This window comes from Vulpes lagopus, chromosome 17 (genome assembly GCF_018345385.1).
Source record: "Vulpes lagopus strain Blue_001 chromosome 17, ASM1834538v1, whole genome shotgun sequence".
NCBI lineage: Eukaryota > Metazoa > Chordata > Mammalia > Carnivora > Canidae > Vulpes > Vulpes lagopus.
Window position 1 is genome coordinate 26,079,568 of NC_054840.1, and position 24,183 is coordinate 26,103,750.

The window sequence follows — 24,183 nt, forward strand, 5'->3', positions numbered from 1 at the left end:
CTTTTTTTGTTCAAAAGCACATCCAAATCCATTATGGCTGCTGCCGGAGTGCCTGTCGTGGAAGGTTATCATGGCGAGGACCAGTCAGACCAGTGCCTGAGGGAGCACGCGGGGAGAATCGGTTATCCTGTCATGATTAAAGCCGTCCGTGGTGGAGGAGGAAAAGTAAGATTGTGCGTGCTCGTGTTTTTCATTTCAGGCTAGGCTTCTTTGTTTTATTTAGGTTGTAGTCCTAACTATCTTGCCATCTTAGGGGATGAGGATCGTTAGATCTGAGGAAGAATTTCAAGAGCAGTTAGAATCAGCACGGAGAGAAGCTAAGAAGTCTTTCAATGATGATGCGATGCTGATTGAGAAGTTTGTGGACACGCCAAGGTGGGTTCACCTTTTTTTTTTTCTGACTTAGCTTTTTAAAATTAAATTATAAATGAAATGCATGTAAATTATATGAAATATAAAGTTCTAATAGTACCATAGTACATTATCCCACCCCCCTGATGTAACCACTTAATGTATAAGATGTGCATTCCTCCAAGTATTTCCTAGGGGAATAGAAATACATATACACACAGAATACAAAATACATTCAGAAGTACAGTGAGTTTAGTCTTATATAGTATCACATGCTAATATGACATCAGAGCCATCTTTCCATGTCAGTAAATGTAGGTCTATACTTTTTATTGGGCTTAATAAATCCATGATATAGATGTACCATTAATGTATTCAATCCATTTCTTGTTGATGGAATGTAGGGGTTTTTTTCAAAATAAAAAAATTCTTCTAAGAAATTTAGTTTTATGAAAGTCTGTAAGCATCGGTTGAGATGCTCAGAAATTGGGACTAGATACCTAAGTTGAATTGATAGTGTTGACCAATAATACTAACATCTCACCTGTATATCATATTTAACCATTTGCCACAATCTAAGCATTTACATATATTAAATAATTTTGCTGTCCTAATTCTAGTCTAAGTCCTGTAACAATCCTGTAGATAGGCCCTATTCCCATTTTGCAGGTGAAGACCCTGAGGAACAGAGTGGTCATATGACTTGCTTGAAGTCTCCCAGCTGGGAAGTGGTAAAATTGGGATTTGAATTCAGAATTCACACTCTAAGCTACTACTAAACTGCTTTTCTAGGTACCACTGTAACAAATGCCATGTGAATTTCAAATGTTTTCATTTTCTGCAATTTTTTATGTGTATTGCTTAAAATAAGATATTGACTATAAAAGTTTCTTGTTTCATAGATTTTTTTGAAGATGTAAATTCTTTACATGTGGAACGTTAGCTATATATTACCTCACATTGTAATTTGTTTGCCCAATAGCTAGGACTCCCAGGAATCAAAGACCTGGTAGTACATTTACTTTTATTTTCCTCTATATATCACCTGGCATGCTACTTTCTTCATGACAAGCATCAACAATGATATCTTTTGAAATATAGAAGTAATATAAATACATTACAAATGTGGAAAATACAGAAAATGGAAAACAAAAGTCACTCATAATCTCATTCTCCTAATACAAGTAATAGTATTTCTGTATATATTCATTTTGTATTTTCTAGTAATATGACATTTTAATGTCATAATTATGCTGTTTTGTATGTTGCTAAATAATTACCTGTTGAGTTAATGGAGTGTCAGAAGATTGTCAAGGTGGTGCTTGTAACTCAGGAAAGGCCATATGAAGATGTTTTATAAATCTGTTCAGAACTATAGAGCTTACATGGAAGGCTGGGCTAGCAAACAGTCTTCAAAGTGTACTATTTTGGAGGATAAAAAAAGAAATCTGATTCCTTTCTTACTTCGAACTCAATATATATTCTAGATGGATTAAAAATGCAAATAGGAAAATAAAAACTGTAGAACTCTTAGAAAATATCAAGGCCGTCTTGGTAGACTCCAACTGTATCTGTCTCTCTAGCCAGATCCCAGCAGTGGCTGAACGGGAACAGCTGGGATTTGGTGCACCTCCTGGTTCTCAGACAGTGTGCTTCAGAATCTCTAAGTTAGATAAAGTAGCACAGAAAAAAGATTAGTCAGAAAGAGAGCCATATGATCACTTACAGAAATCATAACAGAACACAGATCCTCAAAAAGTTTCCCTTGTAAGCTGCCAAAAGAATAAGTGTTTCCAACTTCTGAGAACTCAGAAAAGAGCTGTGTTGTGTTCCTAGTAGGTGTTCCTTTCAGAACCGAGAATTCCTGTTCTTCTGTCTCCTTCCCTGGAGAGCTAACAGGTAAGGGAGTGTCAGTGAAAGTGATTTTACAATTGGAATTTGAAAAACAAACCACTTAGTTCCAAGATGCAAAGAGCTAGGAAGTTGTCACTCACATCCAGAAAAGTAAGTAAAAATCAGAGCAAAATGAAAGTCAGTGAATTTTTAGACCTATTAGAGAATGGGGCCTGCAGGGCAAACCATGACCCTGAAATCCGAACAGCATGTGTACACAGTGAATCATAGCTGGGATCTGCTCGCCTGTGGCAGAAGCCGCTGGTGCCATAAACTGACAGGAACACTTCTCTGGGGATTATGATAAATTACTGGAGTCTGAGTATGGACTAGCTTGATAGTGAAAAACCCCTCACAGTCCCACGTTATTATTATTTTGTCTTTTGACAATTTTTATTTTTTAAAAATCAACGGAAAAAACTTTTGCTGGTCACTCATTTCTACATCATAGTGGTGAATATGTGAGGTGAACTACAGAGTGAACATATCAGAATAAACCTACCAAGAAGAATGCTTTCATGTTCACCACATGGTTTGTTTACCCTTATTTTCCTAAGTGTTATGTGGATTTACTCTTAATATTATTTCTCATAATTTTACTCTGTTACATTCAACATTAAAATGACTTTTTATGATATAATATTAGTAATATTTTTTAAAAAATTAATGATCCATATGAATTTATTTCTTAACCTTCTTATGGATAAGCCATTGTAATTTTTAGTCTGCCTTAGTTTATAAAAGCTGACCCTAAGGATGATTTTTAAAACTGCCCTGATCATGGGGCACCTGGGTGGCTCAGTCGATGAAGCAGCCAACTCTTGATTTCAGCTCAGGTCATGATTTCAGGGTCCTGGGATTGAGCTCATGTTGGGCTCCATGCTCAGCCGGGAGATTGAGATTCTCTCTCTCCCTCTGCCCCACCCTCTACTTGCTGTTTCTTTCTCTTGCACTCTTGCTTTCAAAAGTAAATGAATAAATCATCAAGAAAATAATAAAAAATCAAATAAAAATCCTCTGATCATAAAAAAGTTTTCATTGGCTTTTCAAGAATACATGAAATGTGACTGTAATTTGTAATTTTGGTGTGAGATTTATCCGTGTTTTCCTTGCTCATTTGTACTTGTGACTTGCCCCTCCTCTGAGGTCATAAGTATAGTCTCCTATGTCTTATTTCCTAGTCACTTCATATATGTAGGTTTTTTTTCTAGAATGTTTATTCTACAAATGGAAACTTTTTCATTGGGTTTTTAAATAGGCATGTAGAAGTCCAGGTGTTTGGTGACTATCATGGCAACGCTGTGTACTTGTTTGAAAGAGACTGTAGTGTACAGAGGAGACATCAGAAGATCATTGAGGAAGCCCCAGGGGTAAGGACCTTGTAATGAAATTTGCAAGCTTTTCTATAGGGTAAACCGAAATCACTCTTATTTTCAAATCAGAAATCTGTGAAGTTAGTGTCTCCTCCAAAGTCCTGCTGAATAACTGCTTCCCAGTAGTAATATAATGATAAAGCCCCACTGGAGCCTTGGGAATGAGGAGGGGCTTGGTATTCTCAAGTTACCATGCTAAGGGCACAATCGGGCCATGATCCTTCTGGATGATATCTAGGAAAATCTACTCTGATCCAAGTACAGGCTGTCCCTGACTTCATGATGGTTCAACTTAGAATTTATTGGCTTTATGGTGGTGTAAAAGTGATACATAATAGAAATACTTCGAATTTTGAATTTTGATCTTTTCCTGGGCTCTATAAATGGTATGATACTCTCCTGGGCAGCAGCTGTGACCCCAGCTCCCAGTTAGCCACATAGTCTGGAGGGTAAACAACTGATACGCTTAAAATCATTCTTAACAGTATGTGTTCTTACACTCTCTGAACTCAGTATTCAACAAATTATGTGAGATATTCAGCCCTTATATTATTATAGGACTCTGCCCAATTGTAGGCTAATGTAAATGTTCTGAGCACATGTGAGGTAGACTAGGCTAAGTTAGGTTTAGTAGGTTACATGTATTTAAATGCATTTTCAACTACCAATATTTTCAACTTATGATGGGTTTATCTGGACATAAGCCCACTGTAAATTGAACAAGATCTGGAGTGAACAAGATGGAGTGAGCAATTGTATAATATTTCCATGTAGATTTTAAATTGTACTTAATGGGAATATTTGAGGAATGCATTAGCCTGATTGTTGAATGTATTTTTTATAAAGATTCTTTTATTTTAACTATTTCAGGTATCCCTCAAATATATTAGTCATCTTCCTGCCATAGAGGTTTATTGTAGAGGAGAGAGATTTGCTCATATTTGGCAATGTTTGCCCCCTTGAAATAAATTGTTTACATCTCTTTGGGTCTACGTTGATTGGTTAGGTTGTCCTTTAGGTCAAGTCTTACTCCTGTAATTACCTCTTTTTAGATTTACATTTCTTTCTTTTTTATTAAGGATTTTATTTATTTATTCATGAGAGACAGAGAGAGAAAGAGAGGCAGAGACACAGGCAGAGGGAGAAGCAGGCTCCATGCAAGGAGCCTGACGTGGGACTCGATCTGGGACTCCAGGATCACGCCCTGGGCCGAAGGCAGGCACTAAACCGCTGAGACACCCAGGCATCCCTGGATTTATATTTCTTTTGAGCCTACTACTGCCATAGGCTTCTTTCTTGTCTGGGGTTTTGTACTTTTTTTCTTTTTTTTCAGTAGGTACTTCTAAAAAGTCAAGTATCTGAGGTTTCTGGCTAATCAGTTCTCATCTATTCAAATTTTAATTTCTGTTACAGAGTAAATTATATTGTTCAAAGTAAATATCAACAGTAGTTTCAGTAAAGCCTTAATTTGAAGCAATGATTATGTAAATATATGTCTATAGGGCACTGTTTTAAAATGCTAGAAAACCTTTTCCTACTTTTTAATCTACTTTTCTTTTAATGAACCTTTCTTATTAACTTGGAATCTTAAGGTTTACCATTATTCCAAGACACATTGGAATAACATGGACACATTGGACACATGGCGCAGATTGCTCTACCATCTTTAAACAAAATAGGAATCATTCAAAATTTTCATATTGATACATATAATTGGACATATAGTCCTGAAAATTCTTATTTAGGTACAAAGGAGATAGATCATTATGCTGAATAATATCTACAGTTTATAGAAATTACTAACAGAACCATTAAACTTTGGCTTAGGGACAGTTGACTGTGGTATAGGACATATTTCTTGATGAAATGTGTAGCATTAGCTGTTTATCCTTTCCCTTTAAGGTACTATTTGATATCTAGAAATGCAGTATCAGATGTTTTTTTTTTTTTTTTTTTTTTTTTTTTTTCAGTATCAGATGTTAAGGGAAATTGGTAGTAGGGCAAAGTGCTAATGGAAATTTATTTTGAATATTTTTCATAGCCTGGCATTAAACCTGATGTAAGAAAGAAGCTTGGAGAAGCTGCAGTCAGAGCTGCTAAAGCTGTAAATTATGTTGGAGCAGGTATGCTAAGATTTACTTTGTATAGAGGAAAAGAAATAATCATTTATTTATGTTCAGAAGGCAAAAGAAATATACAACTTTTAAATCACTGGCTTTCAAACCAATTATATCCACATTAAGAAATACATTTTGAGACCCAGTATATTCACATAAGTATTTATGTCTCTATACATATTTGGGGGAAAAAAAATCACTAAACAGTACTTAACCCTAGTTATGTGTAATGCTATTTGATATTTTCTATCCCATTTTAAAATAAAACCATATTATCTAAAATAAACCATGGAGGGCAGCCCCGGTGGCACAGCGGTTTAGGGCCGTCTGCAGCCCAGGGCGTGATCCTGGAGACCCTGGATCAAGTTCCACGTCGGGCTCTCTGCGTGGAGCCTGCTTCTCTCTCTGCCCCTCCCGCCCCCGCATCTCTATGAATAAATAAATAAAGTCTTTAAAAAAATAAATAAATAAAATAAAATAAACCATGGAGCAGAAAGTACAGAGAGTTCCCATATTGCCTATCCCCACACTTGCACAGCCTCCCCAACTATCAGCATTCCAGACCAGAGGGGTTCATTTGTTACAATCAGCAAACCTGCAGTGATACATCCTTATCACCCATAATCTATCGTTTACATTAGGGTTCACTCTTGATATTGTACGTACTACTGACATTGTTGCACAGTATACATTTAGAGAAATGTATAATGACATGAATCCACCATTGTATCATATGAGTACTTTTTTAAAGATTTTATTTACTTAAGAGAGAAGGTGAGCACGAGAAGGTAGCGGGGGAGTCAGAGGGAGAAGCAGATTCTCTGTGAGCAGGGAGCTCAATGCAGGCCAGATTGTTGAGGATCATGACTGAGCAGAAGGCAGACACCCAACTGATTAAGCCACCCAGGTGCTCCCAGAGTCCTTTCAGTGCCCTAAATATCCTCTGTGCTCTGCTCTTTTCCCTTCCTGTCTTTAACTCCTGACAGTCACTGATCTTTCTGTTGCCTCCATAGTTCTGCCTTTTCATACAGTTTGTAGACTTTTCAGATTGGCTTCTTTCACTTAGTAATATGCATTTAAGCTTCCTCCATGTTCTCTCATGGCTTGATCATTTCTGTTTAGCGTTGAATAGTGTACTCCATTTCCTAGATGTACCACAATTTATCTGGTCACCTACTGAAGGACATCTTGATTGCTTTCTAGGTTTGGCAGTTACAAACAAAACTATTATAAAAATCTGTGTGCAGAGTTCTCTGTGGACATAGTTTCAATTTATTTATGTAAACACCAAGAAATTGATCACTGGATCATATGGCAAGAGTATGCTTAGTTTTGTAAGAAACTGCCAAACTTTCTTCCAGAGTGACTGTAACATTTTGCATTTCCACCAGCAATGTATGAGACTTCCTGTTGCTTTATATCTTCACTAGCATTTGGTATTATCCATGTTCCATTCTAATAGGTGTGCAGTGGTATCTCATTTTAATTTGCATTTCCTTAATATGATGAGTGGAGCATCTTCTCATATGCTTACTTACCATCTGTGTTTCTTCTTTAGTGAGGTCTGTTCAGGTGTTTTGCCCACTTTTTAAATTGGTGTGTTTGCTTTTTCTTGTTATTGAGTTTTAAGAATTTTTAGTACATTTTGGACCATAGTCCTTTACCAGAGGTATCTTTTGCAAATATTTTCTCACAATCTGTGGTTTGTCTTCTCATTCTCTTGACATTATCTTTTGCAGAGCATAAGTTTTTTAAATGTAGTTAAGCCTGCCTTATCAATTATTTAATGAATTATGCCTTTGTTGTTGGCATAATTTTGTATGCTTTCTTGTTGTATCTAAAAAGGCATTACCATACTCAAGGTCATGTAGATTTTCTCCTGCTATCTTCTAGGAATTTTATAGTTTTATGTTCCAAATTTGGTCTATGGTCCCTTTTAAGTTAATTTTTCTGAGAGTGTAAGATCTGTGTGTAGATTGTGTGTGTGTATGTGTGTAGACATAGAGTTATTCTAGCACCATTTTTTGAAAAGACTGTCTTGGCTCCAATGTATTGCCTTTGTTCCTTTGTCAGAGATCAATTGTCTTGGCTCCATTGTATTGCCTTTGCTCCTTTGTCAGAGATCAATTGGCTATATTTATATGGGACTATTTCTGGACTACCTGCTCTCTTCCATTGGTCTATTTGTTCTTTCTCCAGTATTTCAGTATTTTGAATACTGTAGCTTTATAGTAAATCTTGAACTCAGATAGTGTCCGTCCTCCAACTTTGTAATTCTCCTTCAATATTGAATTGCCTATTCTGACTCTTTTGCCTCTCCCTATAAAACACTAGAATCAGTTTTTTGATATTCACAAAATAACTTGCTGGGATTTTAATTGGAATTGTGTTGTCTCTATACAGTAAGTTGGGAGAACTCACATCTTGACAATGTTGAGTCTTCCTATCCATGAACATGGAATATCTCTCCATTTTGTTCTTCCTTGACTTCTTTTATCAGTTTTGTAATTTCCTCATATGGATCTTATACATCTTTTGTTAGATTTATACCTATTTCATTTTGGAGGTGCTTGTATAGATGGTATTGTGTTTTTAACTTCAAATTCTACTTATTCATCATAGGTATATAGGAAAACAGTTGACTTTTGTATATTAACCTTTTTTTTTTTTAAGATTTTATTTATTTTTTCATGAGAGGCAGAGACAAAGGGAGAGGCAAAATTAGGCTCCATGCAGGGAGCCTGATGTGGGACTCGATTCCAGGACTCCAGGATCATGTCCTGAGCCAAAGGCAGACGCTTAACCACTGAGCCACCCAGGCGTCCCATATATCCTGCAAGCTTATTATGATCATTTATTAGTTCCGAAGGTTTTTTTGGTTAATTCTTTTGGATTTTTCTACATAGACAAGTCATCTGTGATGAGACAGTTTCATTTCTTCCTTCCCAATCTCTATACCTTTTCCTTTTCTTGTCTTCTTGCATTTCTAGGGCTTCCAGTATAATGTTGAAAAGGAGTGGTGAGAGTGGATGTCCTTCCTTTATTTCTTATCTTGGTGTGAAATCTTCTAGTTTCTCACCATTAAATACAATGTTAGCTATGTGTTTTTGTAAATCTCCTTTATCAAATTAGGAAGTTCCTTTGTATTCCTAATTTGTTGAGAGTTTTTATTATAATTAGGTATTGAATTTTATCTGGTGTTGTTCTGCATCTATTATTACAGTCATATGGTTATTCTTTAGCTTGTTGATGTGATGGATTACATTAATTGATTTTCAAATGTTGAACCAGCCTTGCATACCTGGGATAAATCCCACTTGGTCATGGTATATGCTTATTTTTATACATTGTTATTTTTGCTTTGCTAACATTTTTGTTGAGGATTATTGCATCCATGTTCATAAGAGATATTGATTTGTAGTTTAGTTTTTTTGTAATATCTTTCTCTGGTTTTAGTATTAAGGTAATGCTGGTCTCATAAAATGAGTTAAGAAACAGTCTGTCTTCTATGTTCTCAAAGAGATTATAGCAAATTGATATAAATTCTACTCTCAGTGTTTGGTAGAACTCACCAGTGAACCTCTATTTTGGAGGTTTTGGAAGTTATTAATGATTATTTCAACTTCCTTAGTAGATATAGGCCTATTCAGATTGTTTCGGAGTGATTTTCTCTTGTGTGACTTTTGGCAGATTGTGTCTTTCAAGGAGTTGGTCTGTTTCATCCAGGTTATCAAATTTATGGGCATAGAGTTGTTCATAATATGCTTTTAATATCTATTAACCATAAGAGCCATAGTGATTTCTGTTCTTTCATTTCTGATATTAATAACTTGTCTCTTCTCTCTTTTTTTTCTTAACTTGACTAGAGGCTTATGTATGTTACTGATCTTTTCAAAAAACCAATTTCTCTTTTTATTTGTTTTCTCTATAGATTTCTACTTTATTATTTCTTCTTTCTTGCTTACTTTGGAATTAATTTGCTGTTCTTTTTCTAGTTTCCTAAAATGGAAGCTTAATTTTAGATCTTTCTTCTCTTCAAATATATGGAGTAAGTGCTATAAATTTCCCTTTTCCCTCCAAGCATTGCTTTCAGGGCATCCCACAAATTTTGAAAAGTTGTATTTCTATTTTCATTTAGTTTTTAAAGTATTTTTAAACTTCACTTGGGATTTCTTCTTTGTCTTATGTGTTACTTGGTACTGTGTTATTTAGACTGCAAGTATTTGGGGATTTTTTTCCCAGCTATCTTTTTGTTACTGATTTCTGGTTCAATTGATTTTTAATTTAATTGTGGTCCTGAAAAAAAAATTGTGGTCTTGGCAAACATTTTATGATATGTATTCTTTCAAATTTGTTAAGGTCTTTTCTGTGACTCTGAATATGGTCTGTCTTGGTGAATGTTCCATGTGAATTTGAGAATATGTAATCCAGTATTGTTGGATAAAGTAGTCTATAGACATTGAGTATATCCAATTTATTGATGATGCTATTGAGTTCAACTATGTCCTTACTTATCTGCCTGCTAGATTTGTCCATTTCTGATAGAGGGGTGTTAAAATCTCCAGCTGTTTTAATGGATTCATCTATTTGCAGTTTTCAGTTTTTATTCCATGTATTCTGACACTCTCTTCTTAGGTATATACCCGTTAAGGTTATGTCTTTTTGAAGTATTGACCTATGTCATTGTCCTCCTCTCTAAAGAACTTCTTTTAACATTTCTTGCAAGGTAGATCTACTGCCAATAAATTCTCTCAATTTTTGTTTTTTTGTTTGTTTATGCATATGTTACACCTTTTCTAGTTGTCCACAGTTCTTGGATATTTTGCTTTGTTTTTTTTTTCAGTCTGTCTGTCTTTGCTTTTAGTTTTGGAAGTTTCTGTTGTCATATCCTCAAGCTCAGAGATTCTTGCCTTAACTGTGTCCTGTCTACCAATGAGCCAAACAAAGGCATTCTTCATTTCTATCACAGTGCTTTGATCTCTAGCATTTCCTTTTGATTCTTTGAAATCATTTCTTTGAATTTCTATGTTTCTATTTATATTATCCATGTGGGTTCTTGCATGTGTCTAGTTTTTCCATTAAAGCTCTTAGTGTACTAATCAAAATGTTTTTAAGTTCTTGGTCTGATTATTCCAACATTTCTGTCATATCTGAGTCAGGTTCTGATGTTTATTCAGTTTATTTAATAAACTGTGTTTATTGCCTCTTATGCCTTGTGATTTTTTTTCTTAATAGCCAGACCTTAGGTACCAGGTTCAAAGAACCATGGTAAAGAGGTCTTTAGTCATGTGGTGGTTAGGTATGGGGAAGGTGAAGTGTTTTGTAGTTGTATGATTATGTCTACATTTTTTGGTGAGCTTGTGCCGTGAACTGTGAATTTCACCAGTGCATCTCAGTTTGTTTTTTGCTTATTCACTGATTTATTCACTTATGGGGGACAGGGTGGCTGGAGTTGTGTATTTCCCTTCCTCCAGTTATGTTAATTAGGCTCTAATGAAACCCTCGTAGTTTAGACTTTAGTAAAATATGGACAAATCTTGTTTAGAACAGAACTTTGGTGGTAGCCCGGGTGGCTCAGCGGTTTAGTGCCGCCTTTGGCCCAGGGCATGATCCTGGAGACCCGGGATCGAGTCCCATTTTGGGCTCCCTATGTGGAGCCTGCTTCTCCTGCTGTCTGTGTCTCTGCCTCTCTCTCTCTCTCTCTCTTTTGTCTCTCATGAATAAATAAATAAAAACTTTAAAAAAAAAAAAAAGAACAGAACTTGGTTTACTTCAAATGGTTCCTTTTCTCCTTTCACTGCTAAAGACTCAAGGGGATTTTTTTCCAGTATTCATTTTAAGGACCTATTAGAGCTTCTGGAGGTAAACACAAAAGTTTGAGGAGGCTGTCCTTGGAGTTTATAATGCTCACAGTTTTCCACACTGAGCATCTAGCAACATATTAGTTGTAACCTGGTTTTTCTGTCTGGTACTTGTTCCCTAAGAAGTTTTGTTCATGGGTCTCTGTTCCAGTAAGTTGTGACTTTCTATTTGCCTGTCTGTCTCTCTTAATTGGGACAGGGGTGGTGGTGGTGGTGGTGGTGGTGGTACAGCAGTTTGCCCTGTGACCTCATATCTCCAATGGATCTGAGAAAAATTGTTGATTTTTCAGTTTATTTGACTTTTTACTCTTGTCAGGGTAGAATGGTGACTTCTTAGTTTCTTATGGGCCAGAAACTGGAAGTCTTCACTGAATTTTTACAAGCCACTAATGGGTTATGACCCACAATTTGAAAAACAGTCTTAAGTTATATGGAACTAACTTTCAGCTAAGTGAAACAAAACTCAAACACGGAACACTGCATAGTATATGATTTCATTTATGTAACATACTAGAAAAAACTATGGTTGCCTGGAGGCCAGTGACCTGGGGAAGGGACTGACTGCAAAGGAGAACAAGGGAACATTTTGGATAATAGAAATATTTTGCATTTTCGTGGTGGTAGTAGTGGTTTTATCACTGTATTCAATTTCTGAAACTCAGGATACTTCCCTACACCTAAAACAGATAAATTTTATTATATGAAATTATACCTTAATAAAATTGGGAAAGATGAAGATTTGGTTGCTAAGCAATCTTCTAGTGGGTCACCAGCAAAAGGACTTTTAAAGGAAACCTCCAACAATCAGGAGGAAAAAATGTTGTATTTTTTCTACTGGATTAGAGTGAGATGGAATGTGAGAACGTGAAGTTCCAGGGGTCTTTGTGCCCTGAAGCCAAAACACATGGCCCAACCATGTTCTCATTGCTGCAACAGCTGACACTACTCATAACTTGGGCTTACTATTTGCTCAAAACCGAAGCATGCTTTTCTATTGCGAGATTTCATGTGGCTCCCTATTTTTTAATAAAGAATCATTTACTGCTGCAAAATGTGAGATATTTTCCTCACAAAATGCAAAATGTTTACCATTGAATGAAGGCAGCATTAAATGTTGATGTGATTTGACTCTCTAATTTCAGGAGACTCTTAATAAAAGACTCATAAGAGACTCAACTCTAGGAAACAAACTGAGGGTTGCTGGTGGGTGGGAGTAGAGGAATGGGGTAACTGGTGATGGGCATTAAGGAGTGCACGTGCTGTGCTAGCACTGGGTGTTATATGCAACTGATGAATCACTGACCTTTACCTCTGAAGTCAATAATACACTATATGTTAATTAATTGAATTTAAATAAAATAAAAAATTTTTAAACATTAATTTAAAAAATTAAAAAATAAAAATTGATGTGATACATCATGGAAGATTTTTATTTCTTTTTTTTTTGAAGATTTTTATTTCTACTGATTGATTATATGCTATTGAAATATGACTGTTGTTTTTTATCTTTTAGGAACTGTCGAGTTTATTATGGACTCAAAGCACAATTTCTACTTCATGGAAATGAATACAAGACTGCAAGTGGAACATCCTATTACTGAGATGATCACAGGAACTGACTTGGTGGAGTGGCAGCTTAGGGTGGGACTATTTTTTCTGTTAAAGATCAGTCTTGAGAATATGTCACCTGCTAGCCTCCTAAAAGAAGGTGTCACTTTGGACAAGGGTTCAATTCTGGCTGGTTCAATTCTGGCTCCTTTATCATGAGGACAGGAAAATAGGAGGTTAAAGATATTTCATTTGTTGCTGTGACATTATTGTCACTTTATGGACTCAGATATCTAACCTGTCACTTACCATTATTTCTCTTAGACATAGGATAGCCTAAGGCAAGGTGCTGGTGAGCTGCTGCCACTGAGGTTGTCTTGTGACCACATTATCTCAACACCAAAGCCTTGTACTCTACCTGAAGGCCACAGTATTCTGTGCTGGGCCATCCTTTGCTTTTAGAGGCAAGACAGATGCTAGCCCCAGTGAAATGAGCTAAGGAAGAGTTGGGAATGAAGAGCCAAGGTAACGGTCTAGACTACTAGAGTGAACCAAATGCAAGTGCTGACTTACACACTGTTGTTGGCCTGTGGTAGGATAAGTATAGCCCTTTCAGAATAAGTGTTTAGAAATTTTTACAGCATTTTTGTGACATGTCTACTGTATGTTACAAAAGTATGTCTATAATTGTTTCTTTGTTATAAATAGTTTGAGAAGCACTGGCCTAGACTATGATTCCTCAAAGCATATTCTTAAAGGAATATGGATAATAACTAAATCTGTTTTACTCTTATTATTGAAAACAATTGATTTTACAGCCTTTTTAATATAAAAAATGTTTTTATGTACCATAAATACTTTTATATTTAAGTGTTTAAGCACTATATTCTCTGTAGAATTCTTGGTTCTTTATATATTCTGAATCTAAATTTTTTTTCATGTTATGATGCTAAAGTCTTGACTATTATTTTGATAATTTTGTCTTTCCAGAACTTCTATGGACAATAATATGATGCTCCTTTTGCTGGTTCCTTGGGGATGATTGGTGGTTTTAATTGAGCCATAAGATTCTTTGGGGCCTCTATAGCCTTGGGAGCTAATGAAAACCAGGCACATCAGGCTAGTAAGTGTTAGTAAGTAATGGGAAAATTGTAGCGGATTTAGAAAGTTTTGGAAAGAGTGCTTCTGTTTCCAGAATTCAAGGAAAGGGGGAATTTTTTTTTCTGAAGCAGTAATTGAGAGTCCATAATTTTTCTTTTTAAGATTTATTTATTTTTAGAGGCAGGGAGAGAGGGGCAGAGAGAGAGGGAGAAAGAGTCTCAAGTGACTCCACGCTGAGTGCAAAGCCCGATGCAAGGGCTCAATCTCACGACCACGAGATCTTGACTTGAGCAGAAACCAAGAGTCAGATGCTTAACTGACTGGGCCACTTAGGTACCCTGGGAGTCTAGAATTTTGAAATCATGACAGATAAAGGATTTCTAGGGAAGGGAAAGCTTTTGGACATAAGGGGAACCAGTAGACTTTTTTTCTGCATCTCAAGAAATTGCAAGAGCTTTAAAGGCCTTTAAAAAGAGAAGTAGGCTTTTCTTATCTGGGAAGGGATTCTAGAACTTATGGATACCACTAGACCTCATTTATAATGTTGAAGGCACTTTGGATCCTGGCTTCCAGGCAGAGGTAAAACAAGAGGGCTTGCCATTTGATGGGTCAAGAGTTCAAGCTCCAGGACCAGCCTCTGGAGTCAAAGCCTCCCTAGAATGAGATTGCAGTGATGTGGGCATTTAGGCTGCAGACACAGGTGGTACCCATGTCCAGAGGAAGCTGGGGAATATATCCAAGGTCCAGGAGTTCCAAAGAGTCAATGTCTAAGCCTAAGAGAACTCATATGGCACAGATTTCCAAGTATCCAGAGGCATGGTTGGGGCCTGTCTCTTCTGAGCTCAGATAGAAACCAACCTGAAAGGAAAATAGATAGGCAAAGATAAGCCAGTTTGAAATGGGGCTCTGTAGTCAGAAATTAGATCACATCTTGAAATATGGACATGTGGTCATTCTTTTCCAGGTTTCTATTAAGACAAATAAAATTCTTTATTAAAACATTAAAAAGTATTTCATTATAAAGGATAAGAATGAAATGACAATAGCTAATGCTTATGTAGTACCTACTACATGCACTTTTCTCTGAACCATTAAGAGGTTAAAAAACATGCCCAGAACAGAGTAAGTATAGAGACAGAATTTGGGCCAAGGCAATAGGGCTGCAGAGTCTGTGGTTCAAAACACCGTGTCATAAAAGCATTCAATGTGGTCCCATTTTCCTTTCATTCTTAACTGCTCTGGTTCCTGATTTTTCTTATCTACAGATTTAAAGAGATAAACTCTTTACCTCTGTTTCATGCTTACCTATTTAGTTCCAAGTGGTGCTAAATTACTCAGTTTTTTCCCCCTATATCTTTTGCTTTCTCAGTTTGTCCTTTTCTCATCCTGGAGGAAAACTAGAGAAAGTAGAGAAAGTGACAGCATGTCCTCCATTAGCCTTTTCCAAATTATACTAGTTGGAGAGAGAGAATTGTTGTATTGGTACATAATAGTCAAAATAATGTAATTGTAGTAATGATAAAATGATGATCATCCTGCTTATAATCTGGTATCATGCAATATGCATTAACATAACAAAATTGAAAAACCATCATGTGATGATGGTGATGAGGATGACAAAGATGGGGGAGCCTGTCTAGCTCAGTTGATAGAGCATGTGACTCTTGATCTTGAAGTGGTGAGTTTGAGTCCCACACTAGGTGTAGAGATTACTTAAATAAACTTTAAAAAAAAAAAAAAAGGCTAGGGCAGCCCGGGTGGCTCAGCAGTTTAGTGCCGCCTTCAGCCCAGGGCCTGATCTTGGAGACACGGGATCAAGTCCCATGTCGGGCTCCCTGCATGGAGCCTGCTTCTCTGAACTCTGCCTGTATCTCTAGCGTTCTCTCTCTCTCTCTCTCTCTCTGGGTCTCATGAATAAAAAAATAAAATCTTAAAAAAAAGTAAAAGGCTAACAAAGATGGCAAATGCCACAGGTTTGCAATATGCAAACTTAACTGAGCCAGGGTAGGAAAGCTTCCCTAATGACGTGATTATTTTGAGCTAAGGTCTAGAGAATAAGCAGTTAACCAGAAAATAAGATTGGAATAAATGTTCCAAGGAGGATAAGGTATGGTATATCCAGAGCTCAAAAGGTGAGAAATGCTTTATACATTCAAGTACCTGTGAGTGTAGTCCTAAACACCAACAAATAATTTACTATTAAAAAAGATTGATTTGATAACTGAGCACTGACTGATGTTTTAAATGAAAACAGATTATCTTGCCAGTAAGAAATTTTAGTTGTAATTACATTGAAAAAACACTGATCTTTATAATTTAGTCTTCACCTGCTTTCTCTGCTTAAAGAACTCTAGAAACCCTTGTAATACATTATTTCCAAGCTGCATCTGTTTTTGTAATCTATTTTTGCTTTTGCCCCAAACTCGGGGAGGTGGATGAAATAATAGTTTTTATTTGACTTGTTATAAAGCCCAAATGTGTATTTTCCATGGAAAAAGACAAGACCATCAACTTCCCAAGTCTCATAGTTGTACTAAAAAGAGGAATTTCATAGAAGCACATATTCTTCTTTTACCAGATTGCAGCAGGAGAGAAGATTCCTTTGAGCCAGGAAGAAATAACTCTGCAGGGCCATGCTTTTGAAGCTAGAATATATGCAGAAGATCCTGCCAATAACTTCATGCCAGGGGCTGGGCCATTGGTGCATCTCTCCACCCCTCAGGGAGACCTTTGTACTAGAATCGAAACTGGAGTGAGACAAGGTAAAGTGAAATAAATGAAAAGTCTCAGTCTTTTTAAATTTTCAGTGCGTTATTATTTCTGGACAGTTCTTTTCCCTGTCTTATGGAAATGTTTAGTATGTTTTAGAATGAAGGATGTAATTGATTTCTCATTAATCTTTATTTTTCTTTCGGGAATAGTTATTTTTAAAAAATAGCTACTAATCTTTAACAATACACCCTTTGTTGAGATGTAGCAGTATTTGTTCAAACCTAAATAACAAACATTTTGTGTGTACTATTTTATATTTTTACTCTGCCTAGTTCTAAGAGTAATTTAAGGTTGCTGATACCTGCTGTGCTCAACACCCTCTGCGTTCAAGGGACTTAAAGTTAAGCTGGAGAATTAATATATAAACTCAGTGTAAGCTAAACAATAATAAAAGAAATAAAGAAAAATAAAAAATATGAGTGCTCATAGTGTATGATTAACAACAATGGTCATAACAATCAGCATTAACTGTACTGTGTACACTGTTCTAGGTGACTTTTTTATCTGAACTCCTTTAACCGTGAGAACTACTCTATGAGTAGGTGTTATTTTCACTCCATTTTCCAGATGAGGGAACCAGGGCACAGAGAAGTTAGCTGACTTACCTAAGGTCACTTCACCCTTGGAGCCAAGAGTCAGACCCAGTCTCTCTGGCTCCAGAATCCATGTTCCGAGCTACTACCACCTTGACTTTAGTTGCCAGAGAAGTTATCCAGATGGTGAGTGACGAAAAGCAGTTCTCAGGATTAGAGGTTATGTTAGGCCAGTACAGTCAGGACACATTTCTAAGAGGAAGTGTGGAATAGATTTGAGTAGGCAGATTGAACAGCACACAGAACAGTGGAGAAAGAAGAGCTTAACTCAGGTGTGTTGGAAGAACTGTAAGAACACATGCAGCTAGAGAAAAGGGTTCAGGATGGTGAACAGTTGGAGATGCAGCTAGAGGTACAGGTTGAGAGCAAATCGCAGTGTCTTGAAAGCCAAAATGAGGAGTCAGGACTTCTTGATGACAAATTGGAAGAATTCTGAGAGCTCTGGCTAAACCACAGCAAGATTTAGTAGTCAGTAGGGTTTTTTTTAACTTAACACCAGAACATTTTAGAGAGAGAACACTCACAGTGGATAGGAAAGAATCTGTAGGGTGAGCAAAACTTGTGATGTAATTTGATAAAGATACTCAAAGGTTAACAGGTATAATTCCGAGAAGGACTCCTAGATTCACATCTCTTCTACTCCAAGAAGCTTCCCCAACCCTCCCCTTCTGCGTTCCTTAAGCTCCTTATGTATTCCTCGGGCACTTTGCTTATTATATTGTTTTACAGTAACTTTTTACTCCTTGTATAGTTTTCCCATTATATTGTAAGTTTCTTAAGGGAGAGGCTGTGTCTTCCATGGTCTAGTTGCTGCACCTTACTCAGTCCTGGGCCCAGAGGGTGTTCAGTACACATTGGTGAGTGATGGTGTGGATAGGTGGGTGGATGAGGGATAAGGGGGTGTACTTTAACTCCTTGCTTTTATAGATAAAGACCCTGGGATTCAGAGGGGTCAAGTGGCCTGCCAAAAATCACACAGAGATCCTGGTATAGTGTTCTTTATAACACACCACGTCCTCTTAACTTGAACCATTTCTAACCTTGAACCATGAGATGTGCATGGTTCAGATTTTTTTTGTTTTAAATTATTCCAGCCAGCATTTTGGGTGGCGCAGGCTGGCCTACAACTGGGCTTCATGTGCATGGCTCTGAACTTACAGGGCTGCGTGGTTCAGACTCTTGTTCTCTAAGACTGTCGTAGCAGTGATGGCTGCTATTCATTTATTGGTTCTGCCAGGTATGGCACTTGGCCTTTTATTATCAATCCTCCCAAGGACCTTACAGGATAATGGGATTATGCTCCATATTTTTCTGATGAGGAGACTGAGGGGAGGAGGGAAGGAAATGCTAAGGGCAGAAATGGTTGTGACAAGAGAGGGTAGAGGCAGTTTGTACAGACTTCCAAAATGAGGGAAGGGAAAAGAAGGTTCAGAAGAAGATAGGACGGGGAAAGCCGGCCTGTTGTAGGGCCTGGTGCCCTTGGATGGCCGTACTCTCCTCAGATTTGTGCTAAGTTTTTAAACCTCTGTGAGCCTCAGTTCCTCATGAATAAAACAGTGATAATGATATCTATCATGTAAGAGCTCCAAAAGATTAAGTGTGAAATGAGCATAAAGCCCCAGCAGAATGTCTTGTGTGTCATATTTTATCACTTTGAGTTTTGACTTTGAGTGGTTACTGTGGTTTTTCAATTTTAGGAGATGAAGTTTCAGTGCATTATGACCCCATGATTGCGAAGCTGGTTGTATGGGCTACAGATCGCCAGGCAGCCTTGACGAAACTGAGGTACAGCCTTCGTCAGTACCATGTGAGTGAGCCACGGCCGTGTTAGGACCCAGATGATCTGTGTCTCTGCATAGCCAAGTATGTCTGTAATGACTGGTGAGGCTTTGTTTTTGTCAGCTCATGGCCACCAGTTACCCAGGTGTCAGGAACAAACTGAGTGCATGTTCCCATGGGTCAGAATAGAGTTTAATGACTTCTTGTTTTAGCTAGAAAAGAAAAATTGCAGGGCTAAAGCTGTTAGTCAGTGTTATACTTCAGTGAAACCTGATATTAAATTCATATTCATCCTGGTAGATAAGGCCAGCTGTACAAGTGTGGCCTGCAGTCTGGTTTTTATTTTCTCCAGTGGAAAATACTTATGTTCAGTTTTATCCATTTGACAGAGTTTGTTGCTTTTTTGTAGCACATTCATTTCCTTGGTGTAGTAATATACCAAGACCACACTGATGTAGCTTCATAGAAGAATTTCTTATTAACTCGTGATGTCCAAAGTGTTATATGTCATTAATTTCACCAAACTTCTCATCTATATGGCTCCAGCCACGCTGGTCTCCTTGCCATTCCTTAGACACACCCAGCATGGAGCCATGTGTTCCTACTCTCTATTCCAGAATGTTCTTTCCCCACATTATTGTAGGACTCCCTCCTCACCATCCTCAGCTCCTGCTCACCTCTGAATTCTTCCCAGGCTGCTCCATTTTTTTTTTTTTTTTGAAAGATTTTATTTATTGGGACGACGGTGGCTCAGCGGTTAAGTGTCTGCCTTTGGCCCAAGGCTCAAATGATCCTGGGGTCTCGGGATCAAGTTCCACATCAGGCTTCCTGCATGGCGCCTACTTCTCTCTCTGCCTATGTCTCTGCCTCTCTTTCTCTTGTCTCTCATGAATAAATAAATAAAATCTTTAAAAAAAAAAAAGGAAAGAAAAAGATTTTATTTATTGAGAGAGAAAGAGCAGGCGTATGTGTACATGGACACACGCACATGCATGCACACACACGTGCACACAGGTGGGGGAGCACAGAGAGAGAGGGAGAGAAAGAATCCCCAGCAGACTCCTCACTGAGCATGGAGCCCTGACGCAGAGCTCAGTCCCACGACCTTGAGATCATGACCTGAACCGAAACCAAGGATCAGACATTTGACTTACTGAGCCACCCAGCTGCCCATCCGTTTGTTTGGGTTTTTTTAATTGAAGTATAGTCGATATCTAATGTTCTATTAGTTTTAGGTGTACAGCAGGGTGATTCAATTCTATAATTTACATAGGACTCACCACAGTAAGTATAGCTATCCTCTGTCACCAAAGTTATGACAGTACTATTGATTATAATCTGTAGTTTTCATCCATGTGACTTAACTTATTTTATGACTGGAAAATTGTGCCTCTCGATCCCATTTATCTATTTACCTTATCTTCTCACCTCCTTCTCCACTAACAACCACCAGTTCTCTATTTATGAGTCTGTTTCTGTTGTGTGTTTGCTTTGTGTTTTAGATTGCACATGTAAGTGAAAATATATGATATTCATCTTTGATTTATTTCACTTAGTATAATACCCTCTAGGTCCATCCATGTTGTTACAAATGGCAAGATTTCATTCTTTGCTGTGACTGAGTAGTATTCCTTTATGTGTGTACACCACATCTTTTTTATCCTTCATCTATTGATAGACACTGAGGTTGCTTCCATATCTTGACTATTATAAATTGTGTTGCAATAAACATAGGGGTGCATATATCTTTTCTAATTCATGTTTTCATTTCATTTGGGCAAATAGCAGTGGAATTATTAGATCATATATTTCTGTTTTTAACTTGGGGGCAACATCCATACTATTTTCCACAGTGGCTGTACCCATTTATCTTCCTACCAGTGGGGCATAAGAGTTGCCTTTTCTCCACATCCTCACCAACACTTCTTACTTCTTATCTTTTTGATACTGGCGGTTCTGACTGGTGTGAGGTGATATCCCATTGTGGTTTTGATTTGCATTTCTTTGATGATGAGTGATGGTGAGCATCTTTTCATGTGTGTGTTAGCCATTTGTATGCCTTTTTTGGGGAAAAAAAAATCTGTCCTGGTTCTCTCCGCTTTTTAATTGGATTATTAGGTTTTTTGGTGTTGAGTTGTAGGAGTTCTTTATATATTTTGGATATTAGCCCGTTATCAGGACATATCATTTGCAACTATCTTCTCCCATTACCTTTTCATTTTGTTGATGGTTTCCTTCACTGTGCAAAAGTTTTTTAATTTGATGTAGTCCCAATAGTTTATTTTTGCTTATGTTTCCCTTGCCTGAGGAGACATATCCATAAATATGTTGCTAAGGCTGACTTCCAAGAGATTACTGCCTATGTTTTCTTTAGGAGGTTTTTGGTTTCAGGTCTCACATTTAAGACTGTAATTCATTTTTAGTTTATTTTTGTGTGTGGTGTGAGAAAGTGGTCTTCATTCTTCAGCATGTAGCTGTCCTGTTTGCCCACCACCAGTTATTGAACAGATGTTCCTTTCCCCATTGTATGTTCTTACCTCCTTTGTAATAGATTAATTGACCATATAAGCATGGGTTTATTTCTGGGCTGTCAGTTCTGTTGATCTTTGTGTCTATTTTTGTTCCAGTACCATAATGTTTTTATTACTCCCGCTTTGTAGTGTAGCTTGAAACCAGGTCACCCTGTTTAAAATAGGGCCCTTTGCTCTTCTGTCTCCCCTTAACCAGCCTTATTTTTCTTCATATGGCCTGATAGCATATTAGATATTTGTTAATAAATATTGTCTGTTATCTGTTCCTAGAATGTAGGCCCTGTGAGGTTTTGTTCTTGTTGTGTCCCTATTACTTGGATAAGGGCCTAGCACCTAATGGTGCTCAGTAAATGGGTATTAGATGAATGATTGGATAAATGAATGAATGAACCCAAGGCTCAGATAGCTGGTTTTACCCTTGATCCCATTTATTGGGTGGGTGTGGGTTCATTTTATACTTTTTCACTTTTATATCATTGTGTAAAGTTTGGATTTTAGTGTCAGAAGGAAGTTCCTTTAAGGTCATTTAATCCTGTCCCATCCTCAGTGCAGCAATCCTGTCCTGTTTGCAGTCTTCCTATTTTGTGGGAGTATTCTGAGTGGCAAGTCTTCAATATCTTGCAAATAAATCTCATTTAAGTTCATTAAGATTTATCACTCTTCTAGCTTGAGTCAGTTAAATGTCTCCATACTACCTATTCTAACATCACTCCCTATGTTCTCTTTATCATAAAGAGCAAAATGTAGTTTATTGCATTTTAAAATGTATCATAAAATACAATTTTAAGTATTAAGTCCAGATAGATAGTGATGGTAAAGTGGGTTTTTGGTTTTGTGTTTTTCCTATGAGTTGTCCTGTTGTCACCATGTAGGTTTTTTTTATTTTCCTTGAGAGTTGCCCATAATAGAAAACACTTAGGACAGAGAGCAGAGGCCATAGAAATGATTTTCTGAATATGTTGTTTTCCCCATCCACTGGGGATGTGGGTTTTTTTCTCTTCCTAGATCGTCGGACTGCACACCAACATCGACTTCCTCCTCAGCCTGTCTGGCCACCCAGAGTTTGAAGCAGGCAATGTGCACACTGATTTCATTGCTCAACATCACAAAGAGCTGTTTCCCAGTAAGAAGGCCACAGCCAAGGAGTTTTTATGCCAGGCAGCTCTGGGTCTCATCTTCAAGGAGAAAGCTGTGTCTGATGCTCTCAAAATTCAGTCACAAGGTATGGAATGCTGTCCTCTTTCCTTTGCTTAGGATTCTCTGAATAATCACTGAAGGTGCTTTTCTTTTTTTTTTTTAAGATTTATTTATTTTATTTATTTATGATAGACATAGAGAGAGAGAGAGAGAGACAAAGAGAGAGACACAGGAGGAGGGAGAAGCAGGCTCCATGCCGGGAGCCCAATGTGGGACTTGATCCCGGGACTCCAGGATCGCGCCCTGGGCCAAAGGCAGGCGCTAAACCGCTGAGCCACCCAGGGATCCCCTGAAGGTGCTTTTCTTTATGCCACTTGTGTCCCTTTTTTTCTCTAGTAATTGACACCGTCCTCTGCTAATGTGGTTTTTAGCATGAAGCAGTGTAGATTCACATATCATGGATGTGCCTTTAAACACTTTTTAACCCATTCAGTACAACTTAACTAGTTGCCAAACAGTGTTGAGATCTTTTTTCAACCTAACACTGATTCTTCCTAGACCCTGTGCTGACTCCTTCCAAAGCTTTTTCAACTCGCTGCTCCTCGAGGGCCTACTTTAGTGTATCCTCTACACCAGTGGCAACTTCCTTGGTCCTAGGGACTAAAGACAAAGCATGAGATTTTTGGGTTCCCTTGGGTTACCTGTGATTTATCATTGAGTTAGTTCCTTCCTCCTTTCCTTTTCCATTCTGTGATCAAATTTCTGACTACATAGAAACCAAGGTACTTCCTCAAATAGGAGAATCAGGACTATGGCAGAGATTCAGCCCTGTTGCCACACACGGACATCTCTGCTTCAGCACTCCCACTAAGTTGTTATTCAGCCTCTTCCTAACACCTCAGGAAGCTAGAAATTTATACAGAGAATTCATCAAGCCTATTATGGTATCAGTTCTTCATTAAAAAGTTCTTCCAAGTTGAGCAAAATCTGAGCTCTCTCAAACTTGCTTCAGACTATTTACTTCTGGCTAACTCTGACCTTTGGAGCAAACCAGAAAAAAAAATAATCCATTTCTTTCATTATTATTAGGATTAGTGTATAATTTTATTATTAGGATCTTTCATTTC

At 37.5% G+C, this 24,183-nt stretch overlaps 1 protein-coding gene across 3 annotated transcripts in view; it reads left to right on the forward strand.

Moving 5' to 3' along the window:
• MCCC1 (methylcrotonyl-CoA carboxylase subunit 1) overlaps window positions 1-24,183 on the forward strand; it is a 52,763-nt gene that overhangs the window by 12,690 nt on the left and 15,890 nt on the right. For all 3 annotated transcript variants that reach the window (XM_041731526.1, XM_041731527.1, XM_041731528.1), the window contains 8 exons: window positions 18-165; window positions 254-375; window positions 3,503-3,614; window positions 5,659-5,740; window positions 13,109-13,236; window positions 16,823-17,006; window positions 19,307-19,416; window positions 22,925-23,141. In XM_041731526.1, coding sequence (XP_041587460.1) covers window positions 18-165; window positions 254-375; window positions 3,503-3,614; window positions 5,659-5,740; window positions 13,109-13,236; window positions 16,823-17,006; window positions 19,307-19,416; window positions 22,925-23,141 — 1,103 coding nt within the window. The remainder of the gene's footprint in view (window positions 1-17; window positions 166-253; window positions 376-3,502; window positions 3,615-5,658; window positions 5,741-13,108; window positions 13,237-16,822; window positions 17,007-19,306; window positions 19,417-22,924; window positions 23,142-24,183) is intronic.